This window comes from Cheilinus undulatus, linkage group 2 (genome assembly GCF_018320785.1).
Source record: "Cheilinus undulatus linkage group 2, ASM1832078v1, whole genome shotgun sequence".
In the NCBI taxonomy this organism is placed as follows: domain Eukaryota; kingdom Metazoa; phylum Chordata; class Actinopteri; order Labriformes; family Labridae; genus Cheilinus; species Cheilinus undulatus.
In genome coordinates, this window is record NC_054866.1 from 55,036,869 (window position 1) to 55,053,620 (window position 16,752).

At 38.9% G+C, this 16,752-nt stretch overlaps 1 protein-coding gene across 1 annotated transcript; it reads left to right on the forward strand.

Moving 5' to 3' along the window:
• The first annotated feature begins 3,935 nt into the window (after window positions 1-3,935).
• On the forward strand, window positions 3,936-16,699 carry rpl35a (ribosomal protein L35a). Its single transcript, XM_041813050.1, has 5 exons — window positions 3,936-4,035; window positions 5,384-5,420; window positions 5,499-5,651; window positions 15,874-16,018; window positions 16,620-16,699. Exons 2-5 carry the CDS (start codon window positions 5,410-5,412, stop codon window positions 16,641-16,643), a joined length of 333 nt encoding a protein of 110 aa, XP_041668984.1. The 5' UTR covers window positions 3,936-4,035; window positions 5,384-5,409; the 3' UTR covers window positions 16,644-16,699.
• The last annotated feature ends 53 nt before the right edge of the window (window positions 16,700-16,752 follow it).

Genomic DNA, 16,752 nt, shown 5'->3' on the forward strand with positions numbered 1-16,752 from the left:
GGTGTTGGGCCAAAGACTGGTATCTCCAAAATGATCACTTTTCATGGAATGAAAAAAAATGTATCTTTTGACATATTTTTATTGATTTAAAATGAGTTAAAACCACTGGCAGTTAAGACTGACCAATAGCACTGATTTATAAAAACAAATTAAAATCATGAAAAATTGAGATAGAAGGTTTTAGCCTGATGTCTGTGATAAATAAAATAAAAAATAAAATTAAAATTAGTGACATATTGTTTCATCTGACATTATACAGACATTTGTATCCCATTTAACCTCATAATTATCCACCAATCCACTGTTTTATTTCATTTCAACTACAGATTATCTGATCTATTATCTACCTTAAATTCCCGGTTTGTATTGTGTCTCTTGCTAAAGTGTTTTTTCAACAGTGTGGCTCTTTGGTAAAATAAGGTTGAGTACCACTGCTGTAGAGACAGGCACAGTTCTCTGTTATTGTCTTAAATACTCATACATTAACAGGAGCACAGCAGCACTCATGTCTCTTTTCCTCGTCCTCTTCCGTCTGATTGGGGTACATTAGATGTCGTTATTGAATACAAATATAATCAAGAGTATGATTACCAATTCAGTGTTAAAATTTAAATGGGCACCGGGTCCCTCTGTACTGGAAAGGTTGGGCCCCAAGGTCAAAAAGGTTAAGAACCCCTGGCATAGAGGACTATATAGCAGACTATAGTGGACTATATAGTGGAAAATTGGACTATATGGTGGAATATATAGTGGAAAATTGGACTATATAGTGGACTATTGTGGACTATATAGTGGAAAAGAGGACTATATAGTGGAATATATAGTGGAATAGTGGACTATATAGTGAACTATAGTGGACTATATAGTGGACTATAATGGACTATATAGCGGACTATAGTGGACTATATAGTGGACTATATAGTGGACTATAATGGACTATATAGCGGACAGTTGTGGACTATATAGTGGACTATAATTGACTATATAGTGGACTATAGTGGACTATATAGTGGACTATAGTGAACTATATAGAGGACTATAAAGTGGACTATATAATGGACTATAATGGACTATATAGCGGACTATAGTGGACTATATAGTGGACTATATAGTGGACTATAATGGACTATATACTGACTATAGTGGACTATATAGTGGACGATATAGTGGACCATACTGGACTATATAGTCGTCTATATAGTGGACTATAGTGGACTGTATAGTCAACTATATAGTGGACTATAGTAGACTATATAGTGGACTATATTCTGGATTATAGTGGACTATATAGTGGACTATATAGTGGACTATAGTGGACTATATAATGGACTATATAGTGGACTATATAGTGGACTTGAGTGGACTATATAGTGGACTATATAATGGACTATAGTTGACTATATAGTGGACTATATAGTGGACTATAGTTGACTATATAGTGGAAAATTGGACTATATAGTGGACTATTGTGGACTATATAGTGGAAAAGAGGACTATATAGTGGAATATATAGTGGAATAGTGGACTATATAGTGAACTATAGTGGACTATATAGTGGACTATAATGGACTATATAGCGGACTATAGTGGACTATATAGTGGACTATATAGTGGACTATAATGGACTATATAGCGGACAGTTGTGGACTATATAGTGGACTATAATTGACTATATAGTGGACTATAGTGGACTATATAGTGGACTATAGTGAACTATATAGTGGACTATAAAGTGGACTATATAATGGACTATAATGGACTATATAGCGGACTATAGTGGACTATATAGTGGACTATATAGTGGACTATAATGGACTATATACTGACTATAGTGGACTATATAGTGGACGATATAGTGGACCATACTGGACTATATAGTCGTCTATATAGTGGACTATAGTGGACTGTATAGTCAACTATATAGTGGACTATAGTAGACTATATAGTGGACTATATTCTGGATTATAGTGGACTATATAGTGGACTATATAGTGGACTATAGTGGACTATATAATGGACTATATAGTGGACTATATAGTGGACTTGAGTGGACTATATAGTGGACTATATAATGGACTATAGTTGACTATATAGTGGACTATATAGTGGACTATATAGTGGACTATAGTTGACTATATAGTGGAATATATAGTGGATTATAGTGGACTATGTAGTGGACTATAGTGGACTATATAGGGGACAGTAGTGACTATATAGTGGACTATCTAGTGGACTATATAGTGGACTATATAGTGGACTGTAATGGACTATGTAGTGGACTTTAGTGGACTATATAGTGGACTATAGTGGACTATATAGGGGACTCTAGTGACTATATAGTGGACTATCTAGTGGACTATATAGTGGACTATATAGTGGACTGTAATGGACTATGTAGTGGACTTTAGTGGACTATATAGTGGACTATAGTGGACTATATAGTGGACTATAGTGGACTATATAGTGGAGTATAGTGGACTATATAGTGGAGTATAGTGGACTATATAGTGGACTATGTAGTGGACTCACTGTAACACAAAATGATTTCATACACTACTCCGGCCGTGGGAAATGACGTCATCACCATCTCACAATTAAAATGTTTAGCAGTAACGGTTTGTAGATTTCCATGACAACGGCTGAGGATTGAAATAACGGTAGAATTTCACTGAAAACTGATACTAAATGCGATGTATTTTTCCCCAAAAAATACTGATAGATAAAAAAGCTTGTGACTTTAGTAATTAAATATTGTACGTTTTGTGTGTAATGTAATTTTTTTTTTTTTTTTTTTTTTTTTTTTGCAATAAGATGATGGTCTCATGTCTTGTAATCCTCAGAGTTACTCCGTTATAAATCCTTAACATTTTCTTACAGATATGGTTAAAACCAACAAACAAAAAAAGTATTAAATAAAGTTTTTAAATGTGTTCCTGGGCTCCTCTCGTTCATCAGTCATGTCTGAGAGCAGCAACCGGGATGCATGACGGTAAATATTGCTGGGCTAGTGAGCATCGGTTGTTCACTACTTTTCAAAATGCACTGTGGGATAAAATGAGTGCACTATAGTAGTATAGTGAATAACAGAGCTCACTCACAATTCGGACTCCACTACATAACGGCGTATTCACTATATAGTGAATAGGGAGTGATTTCAGACACAGCCTGAATGTTGACCCTGTCAGGCCCCAGGTCAGACCTGATTCAAGAATCTGGCCTCTGCTGTCACAGAGGTTGCCCCTCTAATACAGCGCTCTGTTTACTTGATTTATATTTTATGTCTTAAATATTTAAACTTTAATGTCTTTACTAATTTTCTGAGTTATTAGTATCTCTGTTTCTCATGTTCCTTTATTTCTATGGACAGCTGTTAAAGTCTAAACACTCAGAGCGGCTCATGGTGAGCCTGATTAAAGTCCCAGCACCCCCCCCCCACACTGTGAGTCCATGTTAAAAACATCAATAAATATAGTAAACATCAGGGTTTAGTACACTTATGCTGGCATTTACTGGGTTAAATTATTGAAAATAATGCAAAATAAAGTTTGAAAAAAAAAAAAATTTATTATTATTAATGTATGCTGCCATTTCTGGCCACTAACCCCCTCGTTGTCATCAGCTATTTTAAACTCGATTTCTTTTGTTGTTGTCATATATATATATATATATATATATATATATTTATATATAAATGAAATTCCTAAAATCCTGTTTTTTAAAGTGGTCCTAACATGCCTCCGTAGATACATGAGCTGTTAAAAATTATTTCGTATTGTTTTTTTTTTGTTTGTTTGTTTTGTTTTTTTAAATGTTTAAATGTTCATTATTTTTAAATTGTGAGCTGTTTTATATGTTTAAATATGAATTATTTTTAAATTGTGAGCTGTTTTACATGTTTAAATGTTCATTATTTCATATTAAAGCGAACGTCGTTGCTTTTTTGATCAGGCGGCTCCGCGGTCGCCTCTGTTTCCCATAATTTCCCAGCATGCCTTGCTCTCTTCCTTTTCCTCCATTTTTCTCCCCATAGTGAAGGTAAGAGAGCCGCCGTGTCAGATTTCATCTCTAATTTTCTCCATTAATCCGGTTTCATCCTCCGTGATAATCACCGGTAGTTATCGCTCAGTCTGCCCTCCGCTCACCGGGCGGTGTTTGTCTGAGATGGAGGCCGTGATGGCGGAGATTGGCGGTAGATTGTACCGGAGCGGCTAACGGTTGCTAGCTCAGAGGCTGCCTCCTCTGGCCGGTCTGAGGGCATTTGAACGCGGGTAGACTCCCGGTGAAGAGTCGATGAGTGTCCGGACGGAGCTGGCTTCTTCACCGGGGAGTGATACCAGCTCTCACCGAAGCACCGAGCCCTCCGCGGAATTAGCGTTAGCATGTTAGCATGGGGGTGCACCTTTGTCTGAGGGTGGAAGTAGGAGCTCCGAATTCTTCACGTGTCAGGTGAGCTGAGGGATAGGTGAGGTTCTGACTCTTCTGTGAGGTGAGCTGAGGGATAGGTGAGGTTCTGACTCTGTCAGGTGAGCTGTTTGGTTCTACTGGTCTCGGCTCTGAATTTCTCTGCTGCTGTACAACTAAACTTTCCCTGCATCTTAGTATTGTGGCTACACGGTGCAGCTGTAGTGACAGTAGAATTTAAAGCAGCTACACGTAGAGCTTAGAGCAGCTACAGGTAGAGTTTAGAGCAGCTACAGGTAGAGTTTAGAGCAGCTACAGGTAGAGCTTAGAGCAGCTACAGGTAGAGTTTAGAGCAGCTACAGGTAGAGTTTAGAGCAGCTACACGTAGAGCTTAGAGCAGCTACAGGTAGAGTTTAGAGCAGCTACAGGTAGAGTTTAGAGCAGCTACAGGTAGAGTTTAGAGCAGCTACAGGTAGAGTTTAGAGCAGCTACAGGTAGAGCTTAGAGCAGCTACAGGTAGAGTTTAGAGCAGCTACAGGTAGAGCTTAGAGCAGCTACAGGTAGAGCTTAGAGCAGCTACACGTAGAGTTTAGAGCAGCTACAGGTAGAGCTTAGAGCAGCTACAGGTAGAGTTTAGAGCAGCTACAGGTAGAGTTTAGAGCAGCTACAGGTAGAGTTTAGAGCAGCTACAGGTAGAGCTTAGAGCAGCTACAGGTAGAGCTTAGAGCAGTTACAGGTAGAGTTTAGAGCAGCTACAGGTAGAGTTTAGAGCAGCTACAGGTAGAGTTTAGAGCAGCTACAGGTAGAGTTTAGAGCAGCTACAGGTAGAGTTTAGAGCAGCTACACATAGAGCTTAGAGCAGCTAAAGGCAGAGTTTAAAGCAGCTGAATGTAGAGTTTAGAGCAGCTTCATCCATGTTAACCTGGAGCTCTGAAACTAGATCTGTGTCTCTGCTGGCTCTAATGGTCCTGTTTGTGTGCAGGTGGACTCACCTGGAGCAGACTGACGATGCCTGGAAGGTAAGCTCTCACCTGTTGACTGTAAGAGAATCTGATTGGTTGGTGAGCAGTGTGGTGACGTGCTCTGTTTGTGTTCAGACTGTGGAGTAAGGCCATCTTCACCGGCTACAAGCGCGGTCTGAGGAACCAGCGTGAACACACGGCGCTGCTGAAGCTAGAGGGCTGCTACACCAGAGACGAGGTCGACTTCTATCTGGGCAAACGCTGCGCCTACGTCTACAAGGCCAAGAAGTGAGTCTTAGCTCCTCTTTGACCTTTGACCTGATCTGTGAAAACGGGGTCACAGACGAAATCAGAACCTGGAGAGGACGGCCTCCTCTAATCATAGACATGTATCAGGGTCTCCCAGGATCCTTTAAAGGAATACTTTAACATTTTGGCAAATTTGCCCATTGCCGTAATTCCTGTAGTGTTAGTAATAGGTTTGTTTCCTTCAGTTGTCAGTGCAAGCTGTTACTAGATCTGGGGGGACGGTTAAACCAGCTGCACCGCTAATGCTATGTTAGCAGATGGAATTTTTGCTTTCCCTCATCAAATACACAATCCAACAACTCCAAAACGCTCTCGTGGACAAGTTGTGACCTGCACATTCACCAGGCTATGAAATAATAGCGTATAATTATATAATATTACAACACATGAAGCAAATACTCGGATTTATTTCTTGAGTGAACCACTGGGCGGAGTGACACAGTGCAGCAGCCATGTCTGGGGTGTAGCTCTGGCTTTGCATTTAACTTTAAACATCTCCATCTCGTAATGTGCCATGATTATTTCATAGCGTGGTGAATGTGCAGGTCACAACTTGTCCACAAGAGCGTTTTGGACTTGTTGGATTGTGGATTTGATGAGTTTGATGAGGGAAAGCAAAAATTCTGTCTGCTAACAGCGTTAGCTGGTGCAGCTGGTTTAACAGTCCCCCCAGATTTAGAAACAGTTTGCACCGACAACTAAAGGAAACTGACCTATTATTAAGACTATAGGAGTTATGGTAATGGGCGAATTTGCTAAAATGTTGAGGGATCCCTTTAAGTCTTTAACAGTGTAGGAGTCCTGAGAGGGCTGTCCTGCGTTGGCTGTAGGACATTTTTAATTTAACTGCCTCTTTAGCTGCTGGACTCAAATCTACCAGCCCCGTTATTTTAGCAGCAGCACGCTGAGATGAAAAACAAGAGGTAGAGTTTAGCTTGTCATTGTATTTTTAGAACAAATATGCTGGTGTCACAGATGAACTGGTGTTGGATTAACTAGTAATAGTGAGGCAGTTGTTAAGGGGATGTGGCTTTTGATGGTTTGTGTTTACCTTCCAAATACCACTAAAAATGCAGTTACATCGCTGTTCTTCCCATTATAATGATGTATTGGTGCTTGTGGGGATATTAACGTCACGTGACGAGTGTTTCGGGCATCAAAAAGTAGAAACACTTAGTTTTAAGACTTATATACCTGGAAAAAAGTTCCTGTTGAAAATGATGCAAACAGAGGTGACACACCGTGAAAACCTCTTGTCTTAAGTGGAATATTTTTGTACAGGATGGTTGTGGTTATGAATTGGATGCATAAGGAATTTTAGTTATACGTAGTATAAATGGGACACAAACTTTATAAGGGATCAGTTCAAACGCAGCAGGCAAGTGGGGTTAAAGACATGCTGGCTGTGTTAACCTGTGATAGCCTGTTGACTCATGATGAATTCCATGCTTGGTTATGTTTGATTAAAGAAAATGTAGAAATGTTCAGTCTATGGGGCAGTGGTTAAGTGTCGTTTTACGTTGACATGTAAGGGACCATATGACTAATACACAGATCAATAAGTTCCTCTTAACCACAAAAATGTGATATTAATCATTGCATGCATTGATTTGTATGAGTGGATACATAGTCCACACAGTATGGTAGGAATACATGAAGATATGAAACAAAATTGTTAGTATTAAATAGGGATGCACCGAAATGAAAATTCTTGGCTGAAACCGAAAATGAGGAAACCAGGGCCGAAAACCGAAACACAGAAAGAAATTATTATGCCAATTATTAGTACCATTGCATTTATTGCTATGACTGCGTACTAACCTCACTAAAATCAATTGCAATTGCAAAAATTAATATTAATGCTTCAAAGAATAAATCAATTACAGAATTATGTAAATATTTATTGAGCACTTTATTCCAACAATACACAATATAAGATAAAATAGAATACAAAATAAAATGTTTAACTTGATCCCACTCATGTATACATTAAATCAGTGGTTCTTAACCTTTTATCAGTCATGTACCTCCTGTGAAGTATTTTGTCAGCCAAGTGCCCCCTAAACAGCTCAAAGCTTTTTGGCCAAAACGAAAGACATTATAGAGTGCTGTGACAGCCGTCTGATTTATCAAACTTTGTCACTGATAAACACTTTCAAATTACAAATATTAGATTTTTTTTTCATACATTTTAAATGTTAAAAATGCATGACTAAAGTCATGGCACATCTTCTCATCTCTAAATGTGGGAATTCAAATTAATGTAGCTGTTGAAAACAGTGACTGGAAAGGCTTTAAACCCAGAAGTGTGCAAAACTCTGCTCGGCTGCAGTGGTCTCTCTGGAACAATTTGGAAATAAAACAAAGAGTTAGAAAGAACTAAAAACCTGTAAATAATAAACATGTTATAAAAAAGACTTCTCTCTTCTCAAACTGAAATCATGAACTTAGTTATAGATCAGCATTTCTTCACAAAAAATAAATCATAAACCTTTTAATGAATGGAGAGGTTGTGAATACAGTGATTGACAGGCATGTGCCAGTGTGGGTCAAACCATTCTGCCATGGGGGAGACTCAGGGGGTTTTAGGGTCATTAAATTTAAGAGCATAAAAAATATTTACTCCAGTTTATAAACTTAAGGTCCTTACACTCTAGACGCAATTTTTTCATGCAAATTATTTACACAAAATATTTACATTTGAACCTGTAGCGAGTCAAAGCAAGCTTCCTCAGCTGCAACATCATTTCGCAGCGCGACATTGCTGCGGATATTTAAGTAGCGCATTTGCGCTCATGTGGACATGTTGGGTTGCCTGTTGCAAAAACACAAGCACTGATACAGACAGATATGAGGAGATATCAAACATCAGGTGGTGTTGGAGAGGAGGACGTTTTTGTTCCTTTGTCTGCCTTAAAAATCGGCACCACCACCACCATGTGCACTCGTTGGAGCGAAACTCACACAGCTGGAGCTGTTTCTAAACAAACGGGACTTTAGTGAAATATTTACCAACACAGTCTCCTCTGACCTCAGACAAACAACTTATAAAAGCTCTGGATCAACCAGTTAAATGACTCCTCTGACCAGTCTGGAACACAAACAGGTGAGCCAGCCTGTGCGCTCTGGAGAGAGTTAACTCCTTTCAGCGCGAGCCTCAGCTGTGCCCTATTACTCTTATTGATCATATTTGACACAGAATGAATGAATGAAAAGTCAGTCCCTTCTCCTACAAACTTGGCTGGCACAGTGAATGAAACCGTGAAACAAAACGGCACTGACGTCCTGGCTGTGCGTAAAAGTGCCGCCTTACGCACGGAGTGAAGGACAGAGAGGGACAAACCTCTTATCTTCCGTTTCAAAAATATCAGTTTATCAGAGGACAGACAAAACACACCGCAGACATTCACAGCACGAATATGATTTTAGAATGTATGTAATATACTGGCAAAATCGTGTCACTCCTGACGTGCAAAGAAAGGCGCTATTTTTCTTAAATAGCTAGCATGTATTTTAAAATCTCACATAGCCCCTGGAGTGCCTTCACGTACGCGTACCCCTGTTTGAGAACCACTGATCCAAGCGCGTGCTGGCCGCGGTTTTAGCTTGCGTCATCACAACGTCGTGTTTCGGCCTTGTTGTTTCGGTGATAAAAGTCTTTCGACCGAAAACCAAAAATGCACTTTTGGGCCATTTTTGGCCGAAAATTTTCAGTGGCCGAATTTTCGGTGCATCCCTAGTATTAAACATTTGCACATAACGCTCATCCTAGACGATAGAAAACAAACATTTGCGTACAAGATGATTGTTATAATTTATAATTCTGTGAACATGTAAGGACTGTGATGTTAATCATGTCGTAGATTTGTATGACTTATACCACAAGTTAATGTAACCAAAGACACCATACTAAAGCCCAGGGTTTCTCAGCGTTGGGGTCGGGACCCCACTGGGGGTTGCATGGGACACTGAGAGGAGGTCTCCAGATGCCTCAAAAAAAATTAAGAACATGGCGCGCCGGTGATCGGGTAGTTGGGGTGCGCGCTGTGTGCGCGGGCGACCCGCGTTCGATGATTTATGATTTATTCATTTATTTATATCTGCTATGAACCGGCACTACAGCTGCGCTGACCCTTTATATTGACTGTTGACTGGTCCGATCACGTCTCATAAAGGTCCGTTTATCCCCCGCTCCCATCCACAAGCAGCTCCTGCTTGAAAGTGAAAGTATTCGGAGAAAACGAAACTTACTAAAACAAAACACTGGAACTGTAAATAAACGCCAAATTAGAAAACAGTCCATCAAGATGCTGCAAAAGTGTCAAATACTGCAGTCCCTATAGGAGCGGGTCTAATGCTGGTGAATATATGGCTGCATCATGAGGAGGAGGAGACAGAGCAGCAGAGGCTGGTGTGTAACAGGGGAGCAGAGGTTACAGGTGAGCCTGAGAGTGAATGAGCTCTGTAGAGTATCATAATATAAGCTAAAAGTATTATTAGACCGTGGGTCTCCTTTATTTAGGAAGAAAAAATGGTTTTAGATTAAAATTGTAGCTCTTCTATGATCTGAAGAATGAAAAGATGGTTAAGTCCTCTTACTTTACCTTAAAGGTTCTCCACTGAGACTTCTTTTACTTTGTGTGTTCATGAATTTTGAAAAGCAGCTTCACATGTGTGTTTATTGACATCATTCCAGTAAATCTACTGGACTGTTTCAGTAATTTCTTACTGTTAGCATTTATTTTACATTTGGGCATTTTTTAAGTTTGAAAGTAAAAATATGATAAATAATATTAGACATTTTTTAAGTAATTAGTGCCTTTTTCTCTTGAATGGGGCAGATGTGTCCACCTTACAGTGAAATACCATTAGATATGAGCTCTCAGCAGAGACTTGACTTCTCCCAGTGATCTGTAGTGTAATTAAAGGGATGTTTCTGTGAGCCTGTATTTCCCTCATGTGAGTCTGAAATTCTCTGCATTTGTGTGAAGGATCAGGAATGATCTTTGAGTGATTTAAACTTCACTGACCATGCTCTTTATGTCCATGTGTGATGATGAGATCTGCTCTTTTGTGTTCAGCTGCTGAGAACAGAGGAGGTACCTTCTAGAAGTCTAAAGTCTGACTCTGCATTGTGGTATTATTCAGTAATGTTACATTAAGGTCAGTATCTCCATCTGTTGTGGCTTGTTGGGCTTGAGGTTATCATGATATGCTCTCAGCAAATTTTTGGAGCATTCAGTTTCTTTGAGCTCAGAATTTTGTGGACTTTATCTGTCGTTGTTTTGGGTTGTTGACATGAACAAACATTTGCATAAAGAAAGCATTTTTGTCAACTTCTATTGATAAGGGTATGTAAATCTCGAGAAAAAATACTGTAAGGTATATTTTGAACAGACAAAAGTGCGATTAATTTGCAATTAATCGCGAGTTAACAATGGAATTTTGTGCCATTAATCACGATTAAAAATTTTAATCTTTTGACATCCCTGGTTTTCAACAAAAGAATTTACATTTTTAAAGGAGCCACTTACTACACAAATGAATTACAGTGTTTTTCTTTGATAAGAGTTGTTATGATTCAGGTTAAATATAAAATACCACAGCTTCACTTTACAATGGACCATGATTTTGCTGGGCCCCAGAAAGCTCTCCCATTGTTCCCCCCTTAATGGGCAGCCTTGTCTGCACATGACTATTCTTGAATGTTAATGAGTGTGTTCAACCACCTTCAGGTACAGTGGGGGTCCCTGGTCTCTGGCACCTTTATTTTGGGAGTTGCGGGCTGAAAAGGTTGAGAACCGCTGCCATAGCAGACAGCAGTCCCAATGCCAGCAGAGCATTAAGAAGTTTTCATTTTAAATTGCATGAACACACGACCATATAAAAAGATGATACCACAACATGCCCTTATATTGCAGCAGTTATCAAGCAACTGTTCAGTTAAGAAGATGTATGGAATTTTTGTAGTTAAGAGGAACTTACTGATCTGTGTATTAGTCATATGGCCCCATAATATGTCAACATAAAACAACACTTAACCATCCCAGACAGAAGAGTATATTCAGGAGGGTTTTTTTCCGGGTTAGGATAGTGTAACATGTGCTGTCATTATCTGAACAGACAACAAGTGATATATCTAATACTTCCCGTAGCCTTCTTAGGCTGTCCAAACTCATAAAAGCCCCACATGCTGCCATGTAGACTGAACATTTCTACATTTTCTTTAATCAAACACAACCAAGCATGGAATTTATCACGAGTCAACAGGCTATCACAGGTTAACACAGCCAGCATGTCTTTAACTCCATTTGCCTGCTGCATTTGAACTAATCCCTTATAAAGTTTGTGTCCCATTTATACTACGTTTAAGTCTAAACATTCCTTAATGCCTCCGATTCATAATCACAACCATCCTGTACAAAATATTCCACTTAAAACAAGAGGTTTTCATGGTGTATCACCTCTGCATCGTTTTTATTATTTTTAAGTCTTTAAACTAAGTGTTTCTACTTCTTGACGACCCAAACACTTGTCACATGACGTTAATATCCCCACAAGCACCAATGAATCATTACAATAGGAGAAACGGTCGATGTTACTGCATTTTCAGTGCTATGTGGAAGGTAAACACAAACCGTCAAAAGTCACACCCCCACAACATCTGCCTCACTATCACCAGTTAATCCAACACCAGTTCATCTGTGACACTGGCATGTATTCATAGCACTGACTAAAACAGCTCAGCAGATGTCTGAGGAGCTTTAGGATTTGGACTCTCCCTGAAAATCCTCCACGGTGGCTTTACCTGTTCAGAAAAATTGACCCAAAAACATGGAAATAAATTAATGATTTTCAAACAAGCATCTCTGTATCATAACTGCTTGACATGCATAGTAAAATAATCCTAGAAACTTAAACCTGGTAAGTACTAAAAATAAATATGAGCGTACTTCTCTTCAGTTTCCTTCAGTCCATTTGTTATTTCTTTCACATTTTAAATTAAAGCAGAATGTTATTTCCTCTCATCATGCGTATTCCTCTGCATCTCGAGTGTTAGCGGCCATGCTCCTCAGCTGATACGATGTAGAGAAAGTGACCTGCAGCAGCTCATTCAGACGGGGCAGGCTCTGCAGTACAGGTGGTTGTCATGTTTAAAGCTGAGTGTACACTGTGCGATTTCAAGCCCACCGTACGACGGTCGTGGTAGAATGTCATCTCACGCGGTACAACTGAATCATTAACGACGCATGACCATCGCGCACGAGTTGTGTGCTCACACTGTATGATCCGACGGTCGTGCACGAACTGAGTGCTCACACTGTGCGACTGAAGTCAGGATGGACTGTGACAGACACCCACAGAGTTTCTTTTGTAAAAAGTCTCAGGGTCTGAGGCTGAAGTGTTTCCAGTCATGTTTTCTCTCTCTCTCATCGCGTGACTCCAAAGCTGTGGCTGAATCGCAAAATCATACAGTTTACACCAGGCTTAAGAGGAGCGCTGCTTTAATCCCAAGTGTTATATAGGCACGTAGGCTAGACGATGTTAAAAACGAGTATCTGCTAGCTTACTTCTCCTTCTCCTCGTCTTCTCTAATTATGCACGGATCATGGTCACAGTGAGTGAACGGTCAGTGAGAGGACAGATCGCTCAGTCTGTGCTAATTTCTAAATGAAGATGAATGAATAAAACTGCATTTTTCCTCCACTGATATCGTAGCTGCTTCTGTTTGGTTAACAAGACAATACGCGTCTAACTTTAGCATACAGACCTGATATGACATACAGTGAGCAGTGTATGAGGGAGAGAGGGACAGGAGCACAGAGGAGTAGATCAATACATCCCCACACTGCATACATTTTGTGTGTATTGTTAGGTAAAGGCATGATTTGGTGATTTTGTTTTTGGTTTTTTTTTGTTTTTATTTACCGTTTAACTCCAATAGTTCTGATGTTATCATGACACTGTTGGAGAGAAAAGAGAGATTTATTCATTTACATTAGCTCTATAAACATCAGACCCCAATATGGACCAGACTCTAACAGTGTTTAATGAATTTCTAATAATGTTACATAATTTCCTATTACTCTGAATATCAGTTAATGTATAAGGGGTCTCCAAACTATGGCCTGTGGGCCAACTGTGGCCCTTGGTCCTTTTGAAATGGCCTGCAAGAAATCCATGAAAAGGCTCTCATAAGAACAGAAAACTTGTACTTTACTATATTTCTTAGTTTGACTAGGATTAACAACATTGGGGTTTAAACAATATGGAGATATTTACAGATTAAATTTAGCAAATATCAATACCATAAATGTATAGACCTAGCACTTCAGTTTTTTTAAACACAGTTAAAAGATGAACAAAGAAACATACTTCAGTCTCTAGAAGACATTTTAAAGTTTTTTTTTTTTTAAGTAAATAGGATAAACACAGAAAAAGACTTCAGCTGTCAGTTGGTCCTGACTAAAGTTGAAAAATAAATGATAAAAGAATTACAGCAGCATGAATGGAGCTCCTCTGTCTGATCTATCTCCAGGTCTTATTTCTAAATCATACTACTCAAATCATCCTCAAGCACCAAAACTTCTATGAAGTTAGTCAGCTTTCCATGTTTGCTTTGTTTTGTCTGAATGTGGAGATGAACCGTCAGCATCTCTCTTCTCTGCTGCACCCCAAAATTCTCAACAATGATTGGCTGTTAGCTTTGTTAGACATTAACTGAGAGCTGTAATTTAGGCTGTTTTGTTTTTCAAGTACTAATCACGTACTGAGCATATATTTTAGTTGCATGTTAGTTTTACAGATGTCACAAACGTTTTATATATTGTGCTACAGGTTTTCTGTTCTGTGCTTCAAGATTGTCAGCCTCTGTAGCACCAGCACTATAGGCTTAAAAGGTTTACTACACTGTTTTAGAGGGAAGGAAACACTGCAGCACTTGTTTATCACCAACTCTGGTTAGCGGCACAATGTTTTAGAATTTTAGAAATAAAAAGTCACTACATTTTCATTGCTGCAGCGATGCACCTTCATGTTTACCTTAATAAATGTCTGTCAATCTGAGAGCACTGCAGACTTCACTTACACTTAAAATAGCTAAAAATAGGTATGGTGATTAAAAACTCAAAGTTTGGTTTTATGAGAGTAAAATCACACTAATGTTAGAGCTGAACTGTCAGTGTTCATCAGAGGCTTTACAGTTATAATAGTTCCAATAGCTGGTTTTATTCTGTTTTATTTAGCTGGTTTTATTCTGTTTTATTTGGCTGGTTTTATTCTGTTTTATTTGGCTGGTTTTATTCTGTTTTATTTGGCTGGTTTTATTCTGTTTTATTTGGCTGGTTTCATTCTGTTTTATTTGGCTGGTTTTATTCTGCTTTATTTGGCTGGTTTTATTCTGTTTTATTTGGCTGGTTTTATTCTGTTTTATTTGGCTGGTTTTATTCTGCTTTATTTGGCTGGTTTTATTCTGCTTTATTTGGCTGGTTTTATTCTGCTTTATTTGGCTGGTTTCATTCTGCTTTATTTGGCTGGTTTTATTCTGCTTTATTTGGCTGGTTTTATTCTGCTTTATTTGGCTGGTTTTATTCTGCTTTATTTGGCTGGTTTTATTCTGTTTTATTTGGCTGGTTTTATTCTGCTTTATTTGGCTGGTTTCATTCTGCTTTATTTGGCTGGTTTTATTCTGCTTTATTTTGCTGGTTTTATTCTGCTTTATTTGGCTGGTTTCATTCTGCTTTATTTGGCTGGTTTTATTCTGTTTTATTTGGCTGGTTTCATTCTGCTTTATTTGGCTGGTTTTATTCTGTTTTATTTAGCTGGTTTTACACCGCTTTCCACATTATTAAGCAAATGACATTGTTCACATCACAACAGCAGCTCTGGGAGGATATTCTGACATCCTGCAAAGAAATTCAAGCAGAAACTCTCCAAAAACTCACAAGTTCAATGGATGCAATGTCATTTGCTTAATAATATGGAAAGAAATGTATTCTGTTTTATTTAGCTCGTTTTATTCTGTTTTATTTGGCTGGCTACAATAAAGTGAATGCTCTGTACATGTTAAAACATCAATTTTCAGGAAGCCTAAGCCAAACATTACCCCAGCTCAGGGTTACTGTTTGGAGCTGACTTTAATAAAAATAATTAGTATTTATCAAAATTAATCATGTCTGTAACGGCATGCTTTCTCTTACAGGAACACAGTAACGCCGGGCGGGAAACCCAATAAGACCCGGGTGATCTGGGGTAAGGTGACCCGTGCTCACGGCAGCAGTGGGATGGTCCGCGCCAAATTCAGCAGCAACCTGCCGGCAAAAGCCATCGGACACAGAGTCAGAGTGGTGAGTTCAAGGACCCAGAGCGGTGTGTTTAGGGCCCTCATTCTAAAATCAGTCACTTTAGATACTAGTTTGATACCACAGAAACAAAAATAAAAGTCCTTGATGGGGGCAGGGGTTTAAACTGGGATGTTGTTTTTTCTTACCAATAACATTCATCAGCTGTTAAAGGGGTAACACAAGCTTTAATCAGAATGAATATAGATGTGGTTCCTTTCACTGATCTATCAGTCACTTTGAACAGTCTTTACTTGCTGGAGGACTGAACTATAGTAAATTCAGTTAGAGTATGTTTAAGTCAGCAGAGTAAGTTTAAACCCCTTCACAGTTTAGATGAACTGTAGGAGTTTTTCTGTCATCTTTGATTTATTATTCCTGTGTCAGACCGTGTAGGGTTAGTAAAATATACAGCTGTAATGTAGGCTGTTTTTCCCTTTAATCTCTAATCTTAATCTGAACCACTGTTGGATTGACTTAAACTGACTTAAACTCTTCCTGTTGTAATTTTTAGTTTTCTGCTGTTCAGAGGAAAAAGTTAGAAACAAACACAAACAGCTGATTGTGTTTTATTTTGGTAACTGATGTCACTTCCTGTCTGTTTCAGATGCTGTACCCCTCTCGAGTGTGACGAGGAAATGTCCCATGAGCTTTGTATAGAACCAATAAAGTGATGTCATCACATGCCATGCTCCGCCTCTTTATTCTGTACCTGATGTCATCGTTGTCTTCACTGAAAA